General features: G+C 48.2%; 3 protein-coding genes across 3 annotated transcripts; 2 read left to right on the top strand and 1 right to left on the bottom strand.

Moving 5' to 3' along the window:
• Positions 1-492: 492 nt before the first annotated feature.
• FOMMEDRAFT_17907 (uncharacterized protein) lies at positions 493-4,461 on the top strand. The gene is made up of 5 exons (XM_007263733.1): positions 493-716; positions 779-881; positions 936-1,632; positions 1,695-2,290; positions 2,360-4,461. Exons 1-5 carry the CDS (start codon positions 616-618, stop codon positions 4,214-4,216), a joined length of 3,354 nt encoding a protein of 1,117 aa, XP_007263795.1. The 5' UTR covers positions 493-615; the 3' UTR covers positions 4,217-4,461.
• A 1,771-nt stretch (positions 4,462-6,232) lies between these two features.
• FOMMEDRAFT_166012 (FAD-binding domain-containing protein) lies at positions 6,233-8,486 on the bottom strand (the record flags this gene model as incomplete). Its single annotated transcript, XM_007263732.1, has 10 exons — positions 6,233-6,569; positions 6,631-6,884; positions 6,969-7,126; positions 7,201-7,326; positions 7,387-7,455; positions 7,506-7,663; positions 7,724-7,925; positions 7,979-8,020; positions 8,076-8,179; positions 8,243-8,486. 10 exons carry the CDS (start codon positions 8,484-8,486, stop codon positions 6,328-6,330), a joined length of 1,599 nt encoding a protein of 532 aa, XP_007263794.1. The 3' UTR covers positions 6,233-6,327.
• A 784-nt stretch (positions 8,487-9,270) lies between these two features.
• FOMMEDRAFT_103780 (uncharacterized protein) lies at positions 9,271-12,228 on the top strand (the record flags this gene model as incomplete). The annotated part of the gene is made up of 5 exons (XM_007263731.1): positions 9,271-9,441; positions 9,501-10,317; positions 10,384-10,817; positions 10,875-11,124; positions 11,184-12,228. 5 exons carry the CDS (start codon positions 9,271-9,273, stop codon positions 11,951-11,953), a joined length of 2,442 nt encoding a protein of 813 aa, XP_007263793.1. The 3' UTR covers positions 11,954-12,228.
• Positions 12,229-13,481: the final 1,253 nt, after the last annotated feature.

The raw sequence follows: 13,481 nt of genomic DNA, 5'->3' as shown, positions 1-13,481 counted from the left end.
CCAACACGTATCCAACGCGACGCTTGACTGAATATATACTGTGAGGCCTCTCCAAGGGAAAATAAGTAGTCACTAGCCTCTATGACGGCACTGCTCTTCGACGGCTCAATGAGAGGCCCGGCTTGACATCGAGCATTGCCTTGTTCAATACAGTATTCGGGAGTGAACGCGAGGTGAATAACAGTACTGTCCGGGGCGCAGCGACACTGCCTGCCGGGCCCTGCCCTGTATGCACCGATACCCGAATGGTCGTGATGTCCCAAGATGTCATTATTTCTTCGACATATACAAATTTTTTATTCGTTGTGTTGAATTATTTTGTGCTCTGAATGTTCCCATTGGCAAGAAACGGGAATAAAAAGAATAGAAACAATTAATATGCATAGATTCGGGTAGGTATAGTGCACGTGATGTGCGAGGTATCTCGGTCGGTGGACTGGTGACGGGAGAGGAGCGATCGGACCATTGTGCATGCCACCATGTCCCTGGGCCACAGCGTCTAATTGACCACTCAGCCTTTGTCATACAAACCGGCCAAAGGCCTCATAAACGCTCATCTATATTATTGCTGAACGCTCCCAGCCCTCTTACAACCCACTCTCATCTCGCACGACAATGACTCTCACGCAGCACCCGATCCACCCCCGCTCAGATCCTAGGCTCGTCTCGCCAAAACCGACCGCCTCTGCACCCGCCAATGTTACGATAAGCCATGTGTGAGTCCTCTTTTATTGCCTCGACAACGATCTGCTTAATCAATATTCATTCTCCTTTGTAGCCAACTGCGAGACCTCATGGTCTGCCCCGCCGAACGTGGTGTGCTCTGGTATGTTAGTGAACGGAGAATAGTTGAGCAGGACATGCTGTCGGATTCTCCCTCGGTACGTCATCTCTTACACCCTCTCGATGCGACTACTGAAGTGCTTCCATTGTAGCGACAGCGGACACTTGCACTCTTGAATTTCACTCCTGTTACTCTCTCAGCTTTACGAATCGCACCCTCATGTTCTTCGGGGAAAGACGTCATTCTTCTTGCTGCAGGCGGACAAGATGCTGAGCTCTTTCTTGCACTGTATGTCTACACTCCAAGACGCAGACGATATCGTCACGTTCCGAAATCTGAGGAACTCGATGGGTCTTCTGAGCAAGGGTCTGGTACACTTCCACCTGGAGACGAAGCTCTAGCAGATATGGATATAGAGTCTGACTCGAGTGGAGAAGACGTCAAGGAAGCCGAAGAGCATGCATCGGGCTACTCGACGCCGTCCTGGCAACATATGTCCTCTCTCGTTGGTTCAATCAACAACAATGTACTACTCTATTTACCACCCCCTCAAACTGATTATGGCTCAAACAAAGATGTCACGAAAAATCACGTATCTCCGCGCCTGGTTGTGAGCAATAACGACTGCACCGTCAAGTTCTTCGATGTCTGTCTTTCTCGAAGGGGTCTTAGAAGAGGATCTTCCCACCGCTTACCCCCTCCTCAAAACCCTGACTCACGATTTTGGCGACATGACTTTGGAACACGAACAGTATGCGAAGGTGAAGGGTGGGGAGAGAAAGGTCAGGAGCGGATTGTACGGTATGAGCGTGTAGGCCTTCTAAGATTACCCGTTCCTGTCAACCATAGTGCGTGATTTCACTGTTCCTTTGGTTATCGTTTAACGAACTTGCCGGTCGTATCTTCGCAGCTTCTATTTCTCCTGATGGTTCAACTGTCCTCTCATGCGGAGACGCATCGACGGTTTACCTTTATCGCATATTACCCGTCCGCGACGGTTCATCGCTCCTTTTCGAACCACTTGCAACATATATAGTCCCTGTCCCCTCACCGTTACCCCCTCCCTCCGCTCATTTGAATCCGCAATCACGATCTCACATCGCAGTTCGTTCAGGCTCTAGTCGACATCGTGATCCAGGTGGAGCGTATCTTCCCTATGCATTTGTCAACGGTAATTGGGTTGTCGCTGGTCCTCATCCGTTCTACGGCGATGTTTCAGGAGGTGTGGAGATTCCACCTGCATGCTTTACAACCGCATGGAGTACAGACGGTATGCGATTTGCTGTAGCAAGCCAGGAAGGTTTGATCCGTCTCTGGGACATACGAAGCAAGGAGGCTATTGCTGGTTGGGAAACAGGACCGAAATGCACTGGGGAGGGAGGAGCAATGAGTGCGGATGCGCAGCGTGCTTGGTTTGACTTCTCTGGAGGAGCTCCGCCGTGGGGTATACGGACATTGAAATTTGCTCGGAACGCTAGTGGTCGGGAACTGCTTGTTTTCACAGAGGTATGCATTACATTTTCGAATCATCTCCACTGCATACGTTATCGCCTAACATACCATCCACATTTACAGCATATATCTCGTGTCCATGTCATTGATGCAGATACGTTTTTGACGCATGATATACTGCGCATCCCTCATGTCCAACCAAGTCCTTCCGGCCCTCCAATTCATGATGATTCTCATCTTCCCCCTTGGCTTGTCCCGCAGGCGGACCAACATCATTCAATGGGAAGACGTGACTTACCACGCTGGGTACAAACCGCCGCGGACGAGAACCGATCGCAATTTATGGCTTTGGCTGACGGCGGTATATATGATGCAGTAGATGGATCTGGACGTCGTTACGTTCCCAGTGGAATTGGGGAGAGTGACTTTGATTGGGATTTGGAAGACATGCTGCTTCTGGCCAGAGAAGACTTGCGCTCTGCGTCTCGGTCTCATGGTGTGTCCGCGCCGCGCCGCAGACCTAGGGCCCTTTTGCCCGAAATCAGAGAACCAGGCGGGGAGCCGAGCCGTGTGCTGAGTCCGAATCTACCATTCTCGCAATCGCCTGAGCCGACAGCGAACAGGAGTTTTGCAGACCAAATGTCTGCGGAGACCGAAGCCACAAACAGGGACAACTCGCAAAGAAACCCCGAGTTTGGGAGGTATGCGACGAGGCACTCGGCGCTTGCTCAGCGGGCAAATGAGCGTGTTCGGATACGAGAACGAGAGCGTCGGGAGTTGCAGGAAGCAGCGGAGGAACGGAGACGGCGGAATCCTTTGAGAGACGACGCTCAGATGGAAGAGGATATCGTATACCATGCTGCACTTGAGCGGCGAACCCAGAGCGAGCGTGAGCACATACTCGTCATGCGAGATAGGTTACGTGCCATTGTGGACTTGCGACGAGAACGATTATCACGAGATCGCTCAGAGCGTGAGCAAGAAAGCAGTAGTACCCGAGACGGAGTGTCGACGCCGTACGTTTCAAGACTGCTTGAAGACCTGAGAACGCGTTCGCCTGGTTCTAGTGATCGGTCGCATCGTACAGAAGAAGATAGGGATGCGAGGTCCGGACCTGTCCTTATTCCTCGCCTTTCGAGCGAACGATCTGAAGATGATGTACGTGAAGTCTTGGCAATGCACGGGATTCCGTCCGTCCGAGCGAGCGAGGATGTGGACACAGTTATGGATGAACCACGAGAAGAACAGACATTACCAATTCCGAGCCTTCCGCGAGCTGAACATCGCCGTCCTGTTTCCCCATCAGCATCGACGGTTTCCTCAGCAGCTGTCTCAGCTACGACCTCTACTGTTGCGCAAGCTGGAAGCGTACTTAACGGCGAACCTTCGAATACAAATAGGGAGCCAGGATCTGACACACATTCACTTCTAGCTCCATCCATTCGCAGCTTGCGAGCTGCTCGAGTGGCAGAAGACGACTGGATACAGGTCGACGGAGACGAAATGGACGTTGGAGATGGTGATGATTCGGAGGCGACGGAGTTGGACTGCGCGGAGCCAAATGTAACGACGAGCCAGCTTCCAGAGCCTGGGAGATCTGCTTCGGTAGGACCGTCGTCCTTGCGGGTGAATACGACTACTTCTTCGCCTGCGCCGTCACCTTCCACCGCTACGTCAACAACCATGTCAATACCGAACTCTTCCTCATCTTCGTCTGCCTCAGCAGTGGCAGAACCAAATCAGTCGATGCCCTCATTATCATCTTCCACCTCTTCTACTACAGTGGACGTGTCTTCTTCGCATAACCACAGCCTTCCCCCATGTCGCGACTTGATTGAATCGACTGATCGACTGGACGTTGCGGGTATCGCATTCGACCCTAGGGGTGCGTACATGTATGTCGCAACCGTGGATGGTATCACAGAATGGGAAGTAAAGGGTACTGAGGAGCGATGGTGGAGCACCGCTGGATGTTTGTGACGCTGACAGCGTTGCTTTCTTCTGGTGAACGATGAATGTAGGATTTTTTACGTTTTTGTTTTTATACTTGTGTTTCTTATGATTTTTGGCTGTGAATTCCCCCCCCCCCCGGGCCCTGCGTCTCCTCTCCTCTCCTCTCTCCCGCCATCATGAAATGCAATGCTGAATGAATGATTAAATAAATGTACCATTAGATTTTCTTTTTCTTTGTGTCAACATGCATTGTGTAGTTTGTTGTATTTTTTTTTCCTTTTGCACAATTTATCACACAACATCTTTTTTAACCAATATCAAACTTTATCTTCAATAGTACCTTGCCAGGGTGCATGTTTCAGAAGTGAAATCCGCCAGGCAGCTTCATGATGCCCTAAGGACAATACTTTGCTTAGATCTGCCCCGAACTTCTCCATGTTCTCGCCGTAGGGAAGGTAAAATGTTAATCACGTGACTTCTAAATCCAAGCTCCGCAAAAGAATTTCATTTCTTCAGCCCTACGCTGGCCGGGCTGGTCTGGCTCATGCACAAAGCTGTGGAATTACTTTGCTGGCCCGGTCGTAAAGAAGACACATAAGTTATTGGTTCTACATCCGAAAACATTACCCTTGGTGCCTCCGAATATGTGAACTTCTTCGAACACTTTGATCTTCTGTATACTCTGGCAATAATGTTCCTGTCGAGTGAAGTAAGGCGCCTTCTTCACAGTCTATGTAGAGTATTGGTGGGTGGTCTTCATTTTACCAGACAGGCAAAGTGGTTTGTGTGTCTGTAGAGTGGATGCTCACACATTTTGAGTCCGGATTGACCGTATCCACTGTGCAAGTGCAAAGCTAGCATCTATAAAATTGGGTGTAAATCGGCTGTCTTCCTTCGTATATCCCTAGGTATTATCCAATTTTCAACATAACGTATTAGTCGCAATTGCTCTCCCATTTATACACATGAAGATCGCTTCGCATGCTCTTCTTCTGGCTTCAGCTCTTGTAGTAGTACCTTCTGTCTATGCTGGATCAATCTGCCAACCTGGTCAAATAGCTACTGGATATACCAATGTCAGTGTTTCAGTATTTCAGGTTTATAAACGACATTAGTAATGCACCGTCTCACCTATTCTTTGTCTTTGTCTCAGGTTACTGCTGTCATTGTTTCAAACGACTGTGGCATCATCGCAACAAAAGCCGACAACAGTGGTAAAGCACAAGATAACTTAGACACATGTGGCAAATATACGAATAATGCGTCATATGACTGTGGTAAACTGTATGCAGTCACAAAAAACATATCTTTGTTCACGTTTGCATGCTGTGCTAACAATCCGTTATCTGCTATTCTCTCTCATTCAAGTACCGTCACCATTAATGGTCAGACTTGGGAAAGAGCCAATAGTGTCACTAGCGGCGCTTGTCCTATATTGAAGGATGATGTCTATTGTTGGCGTCGTCAGTGATGCTGAGAGAACTCTCTTTATTAAAGGTCTCTGGTGTAGGTGTTGTGCATGAGGAGACACTCGTTGCCCTGTTGATTTAGTCTTGTTAGCCGGATTTGCTTTGTTGTTTTGTAAGGGCTCTTTGATGTATATTTAATACTCTGTGTTAGAATGAGAGCTTTTTATTAGGTTCACTATGGTCCTGAGCTAGTCCGTGTGCTGTAATTAATCCTCATCCGCCTTGAGTCCTCTAATAATCGCTTGAAAACCTGCACGATGCAGAACTTTACTGGTATATTAATGCGATGACGATTCGAATAGTCAGACTGCGAAAAACAATCGCGGAACTGTTTGTCCATAATACAAAGTTACTGGAGAAGACATCTTATGCACTACACCAAGCTTCCATTTTGAACACTTTGGCAGAATCAATCGGTGTCTCAAAATTTGCTCTGCCTGACGGTGGAAGCAATGTACAAGAACTGCTGCAAGGATTCCGCGCAGATGAGATGGTGTATCGCATAAAGACGGTTTTTTTTTTCCGATTAATATCAACCATTGTCATTAGTATTACCGAATTATCGAGTATCGAACGAACAAGTACGGAAGTTTATCACATTGTCCGAGCTGTAGATAACTGCACCAACTGCAAGCTCTTCTCTCCTCTGTAGGGCCACAAGCTTAATAATTAAAAGTGAAACCCGCCAGTCAACTTCATGACACCCTGAGGATCATACTTCGTCGCAATCTGCCTGAGCCTCTCTACGTTGTCGCCATACAGGAGCTCAAGCGGAGTGTCCGCAATGGCGTAATTGGGATACAAGATATCGTCCCACTTGCTGACCCCCTCAGCTACAGCTGCTGCCTGGATGTTATGCGCATATTCTTTCTCGGCAGATACTATCAGGTTGTAGAATGCTTCTTGCTCATCTGTAAAAGAAGAAGATTATAAGTAAGTAATGATTTGTAAAAGTCAAGTTAGGTCCCTTACCCGCAGTCAAGTTTGAATTAATCGGGTACGCGATCTCAGGAGAAGAAGGCGTGACTTGGCGGGATGGAGGGTGTGGATATGCGCCTCCACGCGAATGAGAGAAGGGGTTCAAGAACGGTTCGGGCACCATTATCACAACGACAGTCGAGTTAGTCGCAGCAGTAAGTTTATCCCCCGTCGTGATTGTCTCGTTGACTATCTTATCAAGCAGAGACTGTGGGTAGGTCGTAATAGGTACAGCCGTAGCAGCGAGCCTGGTTTGATGTACAAAAATCAAGTGTGTGAGTTTGACATAGCCTAGACAGAGATATATCGAACTTGACTGATCATTGACTTACCCAATATCAAGACCAAGATCCCCTGAAATAAGATTCACAAAGTCGACAAACGACCTCGTCGTGATATTAGACTGAACAGAAGGGATAGCAAAGAATTCATCAAATATTCCCGTTGGAGCGTTTGGTCCATCATAGAAGGGGACAACAACAGTCTGAAACTTCACGAGAGAACAACCAACAAAAGAGTTGAGCATATCAACAGCAATGATAGTTCATAAAGATGTGGATTTACCTGCCCAGCTACATACGTATACGTGACTACCAATTGAGCCTTTGGGTCCGTATTGTTCAACGAGAAGTTGCCTATGGCGGCGTTCACGCGATCGGTCACATTGAGGCCATATTCAATCTCACCCGCCTAAACCACAAAGTTAAGTAAGTCATCCTTTAATCTACTAGGAGATTTTGTACAACGTACGAATACGAGACCCTGCGGGTGGCTCTCGAATGTAATGTCGGTGACGATTCCGAAGTTATTTAAACCGCCCTGACAAAGAGTCAGCATTCCGGTACTCCGTATTGAATCATGTTACAAACCTTGAGCCCGAAGAAGAGGTCTGGATAAGTCGTGTTTGTGACGAGTACCTGTTGACCAGATGGAAGAACAAGGTTGTAGGAGACGATCGTATCAATCGTCAGACCGAATTGGTTGGTCTTCCAAGAGTAGCCTCCACCAAGGCTCAGACCAGTTACGCCTAGAATACGATGTGTTGAAAAAGGATAGTCCGTTGGAGAAGGGACTAAGTAATACTCACCTACTTCACCATTACGACCACCTGTAAGCATAACCCCAAACGGCTCAAGCTGACTGTATACCTGACCCCAAGTCAGAGCTGCACCTACAGTGACAGTGCTATTCACAGCGTCAACCAACAATCCCGTGAATTTAGCCATTGAGATCTGAACTCCCGGCGTTGAACTAAAACCTTTGTTGAGAGCATGTCCGCCAGCTTTAACCTTTTATAGCTGTGCTTAGAGAATTAAAAATGCATCGTTACACAACTGCTTACAGCAAAGGGAGCGCGAATGCTGTCTCGACCAATGATTTTTAGCTGTGTTTAACATTTGAGCAGTGCAATAGCCGGATATGAACCAATATTGACTTACAATTGCACCAACATCGTCTGCATTAGCTGGTTCCACAGCACATGTCGCATTCTGACTGCTTGTAAAGGCCCAGTGATCAATATCTGTTTCATACTGTTCAGAACCTGGTAGATTAAACGAAACGACACGTCAATAAGCCATGGGATAGTGACTGGGCATGACTTCACCCGGAAATGACACCAGCTGCGGAAAACTGGCTTGTAATAGTTGACATGCCTGGGCTGCAGCATCCGCCCGAGGACCTAAAGACGGGGAACCACGGGCAGGCATTCCCAGTGCAAGGACTGTGAACCCAACAAGTCGCGAAGCTGTTTTGATCAACATCGAGAAGTAGTGCACGGCCGCGCTTAACGAACAGTACCACACCGTCGTGGTTTTATACCCAACACTGAATACATTTACTGCGGTCATGATCGCAGCGAATACTCGACCCCAAACTACTCGTGAAACCTACTCAGTGAATAAGAAGAGTATGTCGTCCCTATAGTTCACTACTATTACCACATCAGAATCACAATGTCTCCGGACATGTGTCCGCTCCGCAGTGCTGCGCCGTCAGTGATGCGTATACAACGAAGTTCTTAATGCAACACATGATTTCATCACAATGGAGTGGCCCGAGCCAGAGAGGACAGATGCACTGATGAGCAGAGGTAGCACTCCTTATTGAAGTTTTGAGCTAGTCCGAGTACTGAGTTACTAATCCGCACCGATCTTGAGTCCGCCAATAACCGTTTGAAAACCTGCACGATGCAGAAATTTACCGGTCCATTTTATGCGATGACGATTCGAAAGGCCAGACTGCTAAAAAGTAATCCAGAAAATCTTTTGTTGTCCATAATACAGAGTTACTGGAGAGACATCTCAAGCACCACATCAAGCTTCCATTAAGCGCATCGGCGGAATCAATTGATGTCTCAGGATTTGCTGTGCTTGACGATGGAAGCAATGTACAAGAACGGCTGCGAGGACTCTGCGCAGATGAGATAAACGGTGTTTCACCGAGGTGTTGATAAAATAACAATAGTAGATTGTGGAGGCGAGAAGGAGCTGTGTATGTTTCGGACAGGAGAGGATTACATAACACAGTAGCTGCGCATAGCCTCAGCGAGACGCCGAGCAGCTCTCTGACGCGTAAGAGCTATACTTAAGTAGTCATTCTGTTCAAGATTCTCACTTACAAAAACATCCCATCATGGCCGCATACGCTCCTCCTCCAGTACCACCACGTCCTTACTCTGCAAGCGGCCACCCAAGAGAAACTTCTTTGCCTCCTCCGATCCCGCCTCTGCCGCCCAATTTTCGTAAGGAAGAACCACTTGCTGCCCCGCGTCCTCAGCGATTCAATCCAGATATACCTGCAGATGTGCGTCATTACCTATTTTCGAAATAAATACAATGTTCTAACTTAGTTCTCTATTTTAGATGGCACGCACTCTTGACGAACAGCTGGCATACAACGGACCCCGTCTCGCAACACCTCAACCACCTCCAGGAGGCCCGAACATGGGCATCAACCTCGCACCAGGTTTCGCATTTCCAGGCGCTCCGCCTCCACTCTACAGCCCACCTCCGATGAGCAGTATGGGCTCGCCGATGATCCCGATGCCGCAGATTCAGGCCGATGATGGTGCTCTCGCTTCGTCTATGGGCGGTCTTTCGCTTAATGGCCCGTACCCACCGAGACAGAGGGCTGTGAGCCAATTTTCACCTGGATTGCCTGTGCCAAACATGGGAGACGGTGCACCCAGAGTGAGAACACTTAGTACAGCTGGTCCTCCACCAAACTATGACCCATCGAGTTTCACAAATCCGCCTATTCCTCAAAATTCTTCTCAACCGAGAACATCTTCCCCGCCACGTGCGCCAAGCCTCACTGCACCGCTTCCTACTGTTTCCACTTTACAAGCTGCACTCCCTGCCGTACAAGCACCCAACGCAGACGTTGGCAGCAAAGTAGCATGGATACGTGATGTTCTTTTACTCGTGAACCGCTCGACGGCGTCCACAAGCAACAAGGCACCCACAAGCATTGATCCGATTTCAGGGCCAGCAGTCATTACCGAACCTGTGTTGCAACGCCTCGCCGATGCCGCCGTGCCAATGCTAATGACTCTAGCGCCGGGCGCTCCTGCACAGGGACAGCAGCTCACTGCGCCGCTTGCCGAGGCCTTGCATTTACGCGCGTGTCTTATTTCTGCTGGTACCTTCCCGACACACCTACCACAAAATCAACGCACAGGTATGTAGGCCGCCCTTCATTTTCGTATTTCAAAACTTGACGTTTTACTGACTTGGCATTTTACAGCTTTCCGCGAGTTTGAGGCTGCTGCCCGTTCAGGTTTTTCACCCGCGTCTTGGTTCCGGCTTGGAAGAGATTATGAATCATTCGGCGACGCGACACATGCCGTTGGCTGTTTCGACCGAGGAGCGAGGGCGGGTGATGAAAGCTGTTTGTACAGGTTAGGTATGGCGAACCTATTGGGACAACTCGGCATACCACAAGATTATGGAAAGGCTTTACCAATGCTACAACGTGCGGCAACGCTCGCGAGTATCACTGTCCCACAGCCAGCATACGTTTTTGCTCTCATTCTCCTGGGAGACTCGTCCGGGTCTACACTTCCGCTCAATAGTCCAGTTCCTCAACATCTCATCACCCCTCTAATTCCACCGGGTTCTACACCTCAAACGGAGGCTCGCAAACATCTCGAGAGAGCAGCGTATCTCCACTTCACGCCAGTTAGTGTTTTTATTCCTTTGGAACATGTGTCCGGTCTTTACAAACTTTACTTCTAGGCACAATATAAACTTGGCCATGCCTATGAATTTGCAGAAGCACCGTTCCCATTCGACCCACTGCTCAGCGTGCAGTACTATTCACTAGCAAGCCAGTCGGGTGAACCCGAAGCTGATTTAGCGCTTAGCCGATGGTTCCTGTGCGGCTCAGATGGAGGCGGCGGAGGACCGGGGGCGGTGAACGAAGCCGAAGGCTTCAAACGCGATGAAAACCTTGCTTTCGTTTTTGGCGAGAAAGCCGCAAAGAAAGGTGGGTTTTGTCATTTTTTTCTCTCCAATAGCCGAATCACTCATGGCGCATATACTTAGGTTTACCGGCTGCTGAGTTCGCAATGGGATATTACTGGGAGGTTGGGGTTGGGGTTCCCGCTCCTGACGTCAAAACAGCGATTGGGTGGTATGAACTTGCTGCGAATCACGGAAATCCCGATGCTGTTCAGCGTCTGGAAGCTCTGAAGAAAGAGAGCGGGCAAGCCCTTACTCGGCAAGAGCACGAAGCGATTACCGAACACAAGCTTGTGCGGAAACGTACTCAGGCCAAGCAGCGCTCTGAAGCTTCTGGTGCACGCGTTACGCCCTCAGTAGCAGGAAGGGGGAACGCGAATCAAGTTGTAGAAGGGATCAAGAAGACTGAGCAAGCACAACATAGGCAGTCTTACCAACCTCGTCATTCATCGCTCGGTGCGATGGCACAACAGCAGCAGCTTCCCACTTCTTCACCGCCTATGACACACGCAAATATGCCAAGCCCGAATCCAAACTCTCAAGACCCTATGCAGCGTCTACGCGATCGTCCACGCTATTCTCTCGTAGACCCGGGATCTGCTTCTGGGTCACCACCTCCAGGCCGAACTGGTTCACCACAAAGGACTGCGGGACGTGGTGGGGGCCGCATCGTGTCAGGTGGTTACTCGCCGAAGTCGGATAATGCGAGTCTTCCGCCTAGCTCAAATCCCGCTACTCCACCTGCTACAGAGTCGAGCAAGCCATCAGCTGGAGGAGGCACACGCTACAATACATTCGCGGAGATGGGTGTACAGAGCGGACGAGCGGAGGATAAAGACTGCGTAATCATGTAGAAGGAGTGATGAGTGTATCTCTCCAAGTCGGACTCTTACAGCTGGATGTTCCAATTTTTGCTGTTTTACAAATTTGATTAGCGTTCAGTACATTTCACGATTTTTTTAACCCAACGTACAATACTTATATCCCAGAACCACTTCTTGTAATTAACTTTTCCTCACCTCTCCTGTCTGCTGTTTCTTTTCTTTCTTTCCGTTCAGACATTAAACAACTAATGGACGTTTCACTCTGACTTCGTGATTGACTCTGTGCAGAGGATGTTACCATAATAGACCATATTTAATCTTCCTTCAATCGAGACGTGCGAGCATGCCCATATCATGATCTTTGCAACGATGGAACGTCGTGTGGACCATTGGTCATCATTCCTGCTCTCATTTGTATATTGGCAGGCAACATCACCCACGTCTTGTGGTATACGTGGAGGTCCACATTGGAAATAGCATATGCTTTGTTTTATCGTTTTGCTACTAGTAAATATAGGAATGATGGCTGCTCAAATAGTGTCAACTTCTTGATTTCTCAATACTTCAATCTCCTTTCCTTCTTCCCCAATGTAACTGGGCTATCTCTCATCTCCTGCTTTACAAAGAATCCACTGTGACAAATAACATACCATATTTTCTGTCAATCTGTGTCCTTCGAATGACTTCTAGTCCAGCAGCAGCTGCCACTGGCAGTAGGCGCCCGATCTGCACTTTCTCAGACTGCTACGTATACAATTATTGATGCCAATCTGTACTACGTGGCCTTGTAGTAATTTAACACTCTTGCGGGAAGTAGCTTACAAGCAAATTTCTTGTCTATAGGCTAGCATCATACATCATGTCTGTTCAAGCGCCTCCTCCTCCAATCTTGCCTCGAATGTCAGAGTGTAAATCCTCCAGGAGGCCACGTAGTACCAATCAGCTTTGAGTACATGCAAAACATTAAATAATATTCTCACATATCAGGACACCTAAAGGTATTTACAGTAACACCAAACATGAGCGAAAGTTGTTAACCAAGCACTCGTTCTTTGCCCCGTTCATCCAGACACCACAAGCATCTTTGCAGAATATGCAGTTCTCCACGTCTTTTGCTGGGCTTGCAGCTGTTACTGTGCTTGCTGTCCAGAGTATCTTTGCATCTCCAGTTCTGCCGGATGCAAATGCTCACGAGGTCAGTCTCTTTTCCCTTCTTTGCTCACGTGTAATAAATCTCATTAGTATTTTAGAAACGTTTCGCAGGAGGAGTTTACTTTTGTCAAGATGGTCAGTATGAAGGGAAATGCGAGTATAGGGTTCGCCCTCCAGGCACATGTGTTGCATTTGATGGCGAGTGGAAGGGAATAGTTTCGACCTTCATTCCGGATGAATGCACAGAATGCTCTGGTATGATCATTCATTAACTAGGACACAAGAACCTAAGACTCACATTTTCTAATATTTATTGCACATTTTTATGCATATTCACAGCTTACCCGTTAGTAGTACTAATTCATTTTAATCTCGTAATGGTTCATATAATACTTAACTGTACAGT

The sequence above is a fragment of the Fomitiporia mediterranea genome (genome assembly GCF_000271605.1).
Source record: "Fomitiporia mediterranea MF3/22 unplaced genomic scaffold FOMMEscaffold_3, whole genome shotgun sequence".
Taxonomy (NCBI): domain Eukaryota; kingdom Fungi; phylum Basidiomycota; class Agaricomycetes; order Hymenochaetales; family Hymenochaetaceae; genus Fomitiporia; species Fomitiporia mediterranea.
The sequence above is the reverse complement of the archived record's forward strand: the minus strand, read 5'-3'. Positions and strand labels throughout refer to the sequence as shown.

Coding starts and splice junctions, on each gene's coding strand:
- FOMMEDRAFT_17907 (XM_007263733.1), top strand. CDS start 616: ATGACTCTCACGCAGCACCCGATCCACCCCCGCTCAGATCCTAGGCTC. Junction 882..935: donor TGCTGTCGGATTCTCCCTCG/GTACGTCATCTC, acceptor CTTCCATTGTAG/CGACAGCGGACACTTGCACT. Junction 1,633..1,694: donor ACCCGTTCCTGTCAACCATA/GTGCGTGATTTC, acceptor GTATCTTCGCAG/CTTCTATTTCTCCTGATGGT.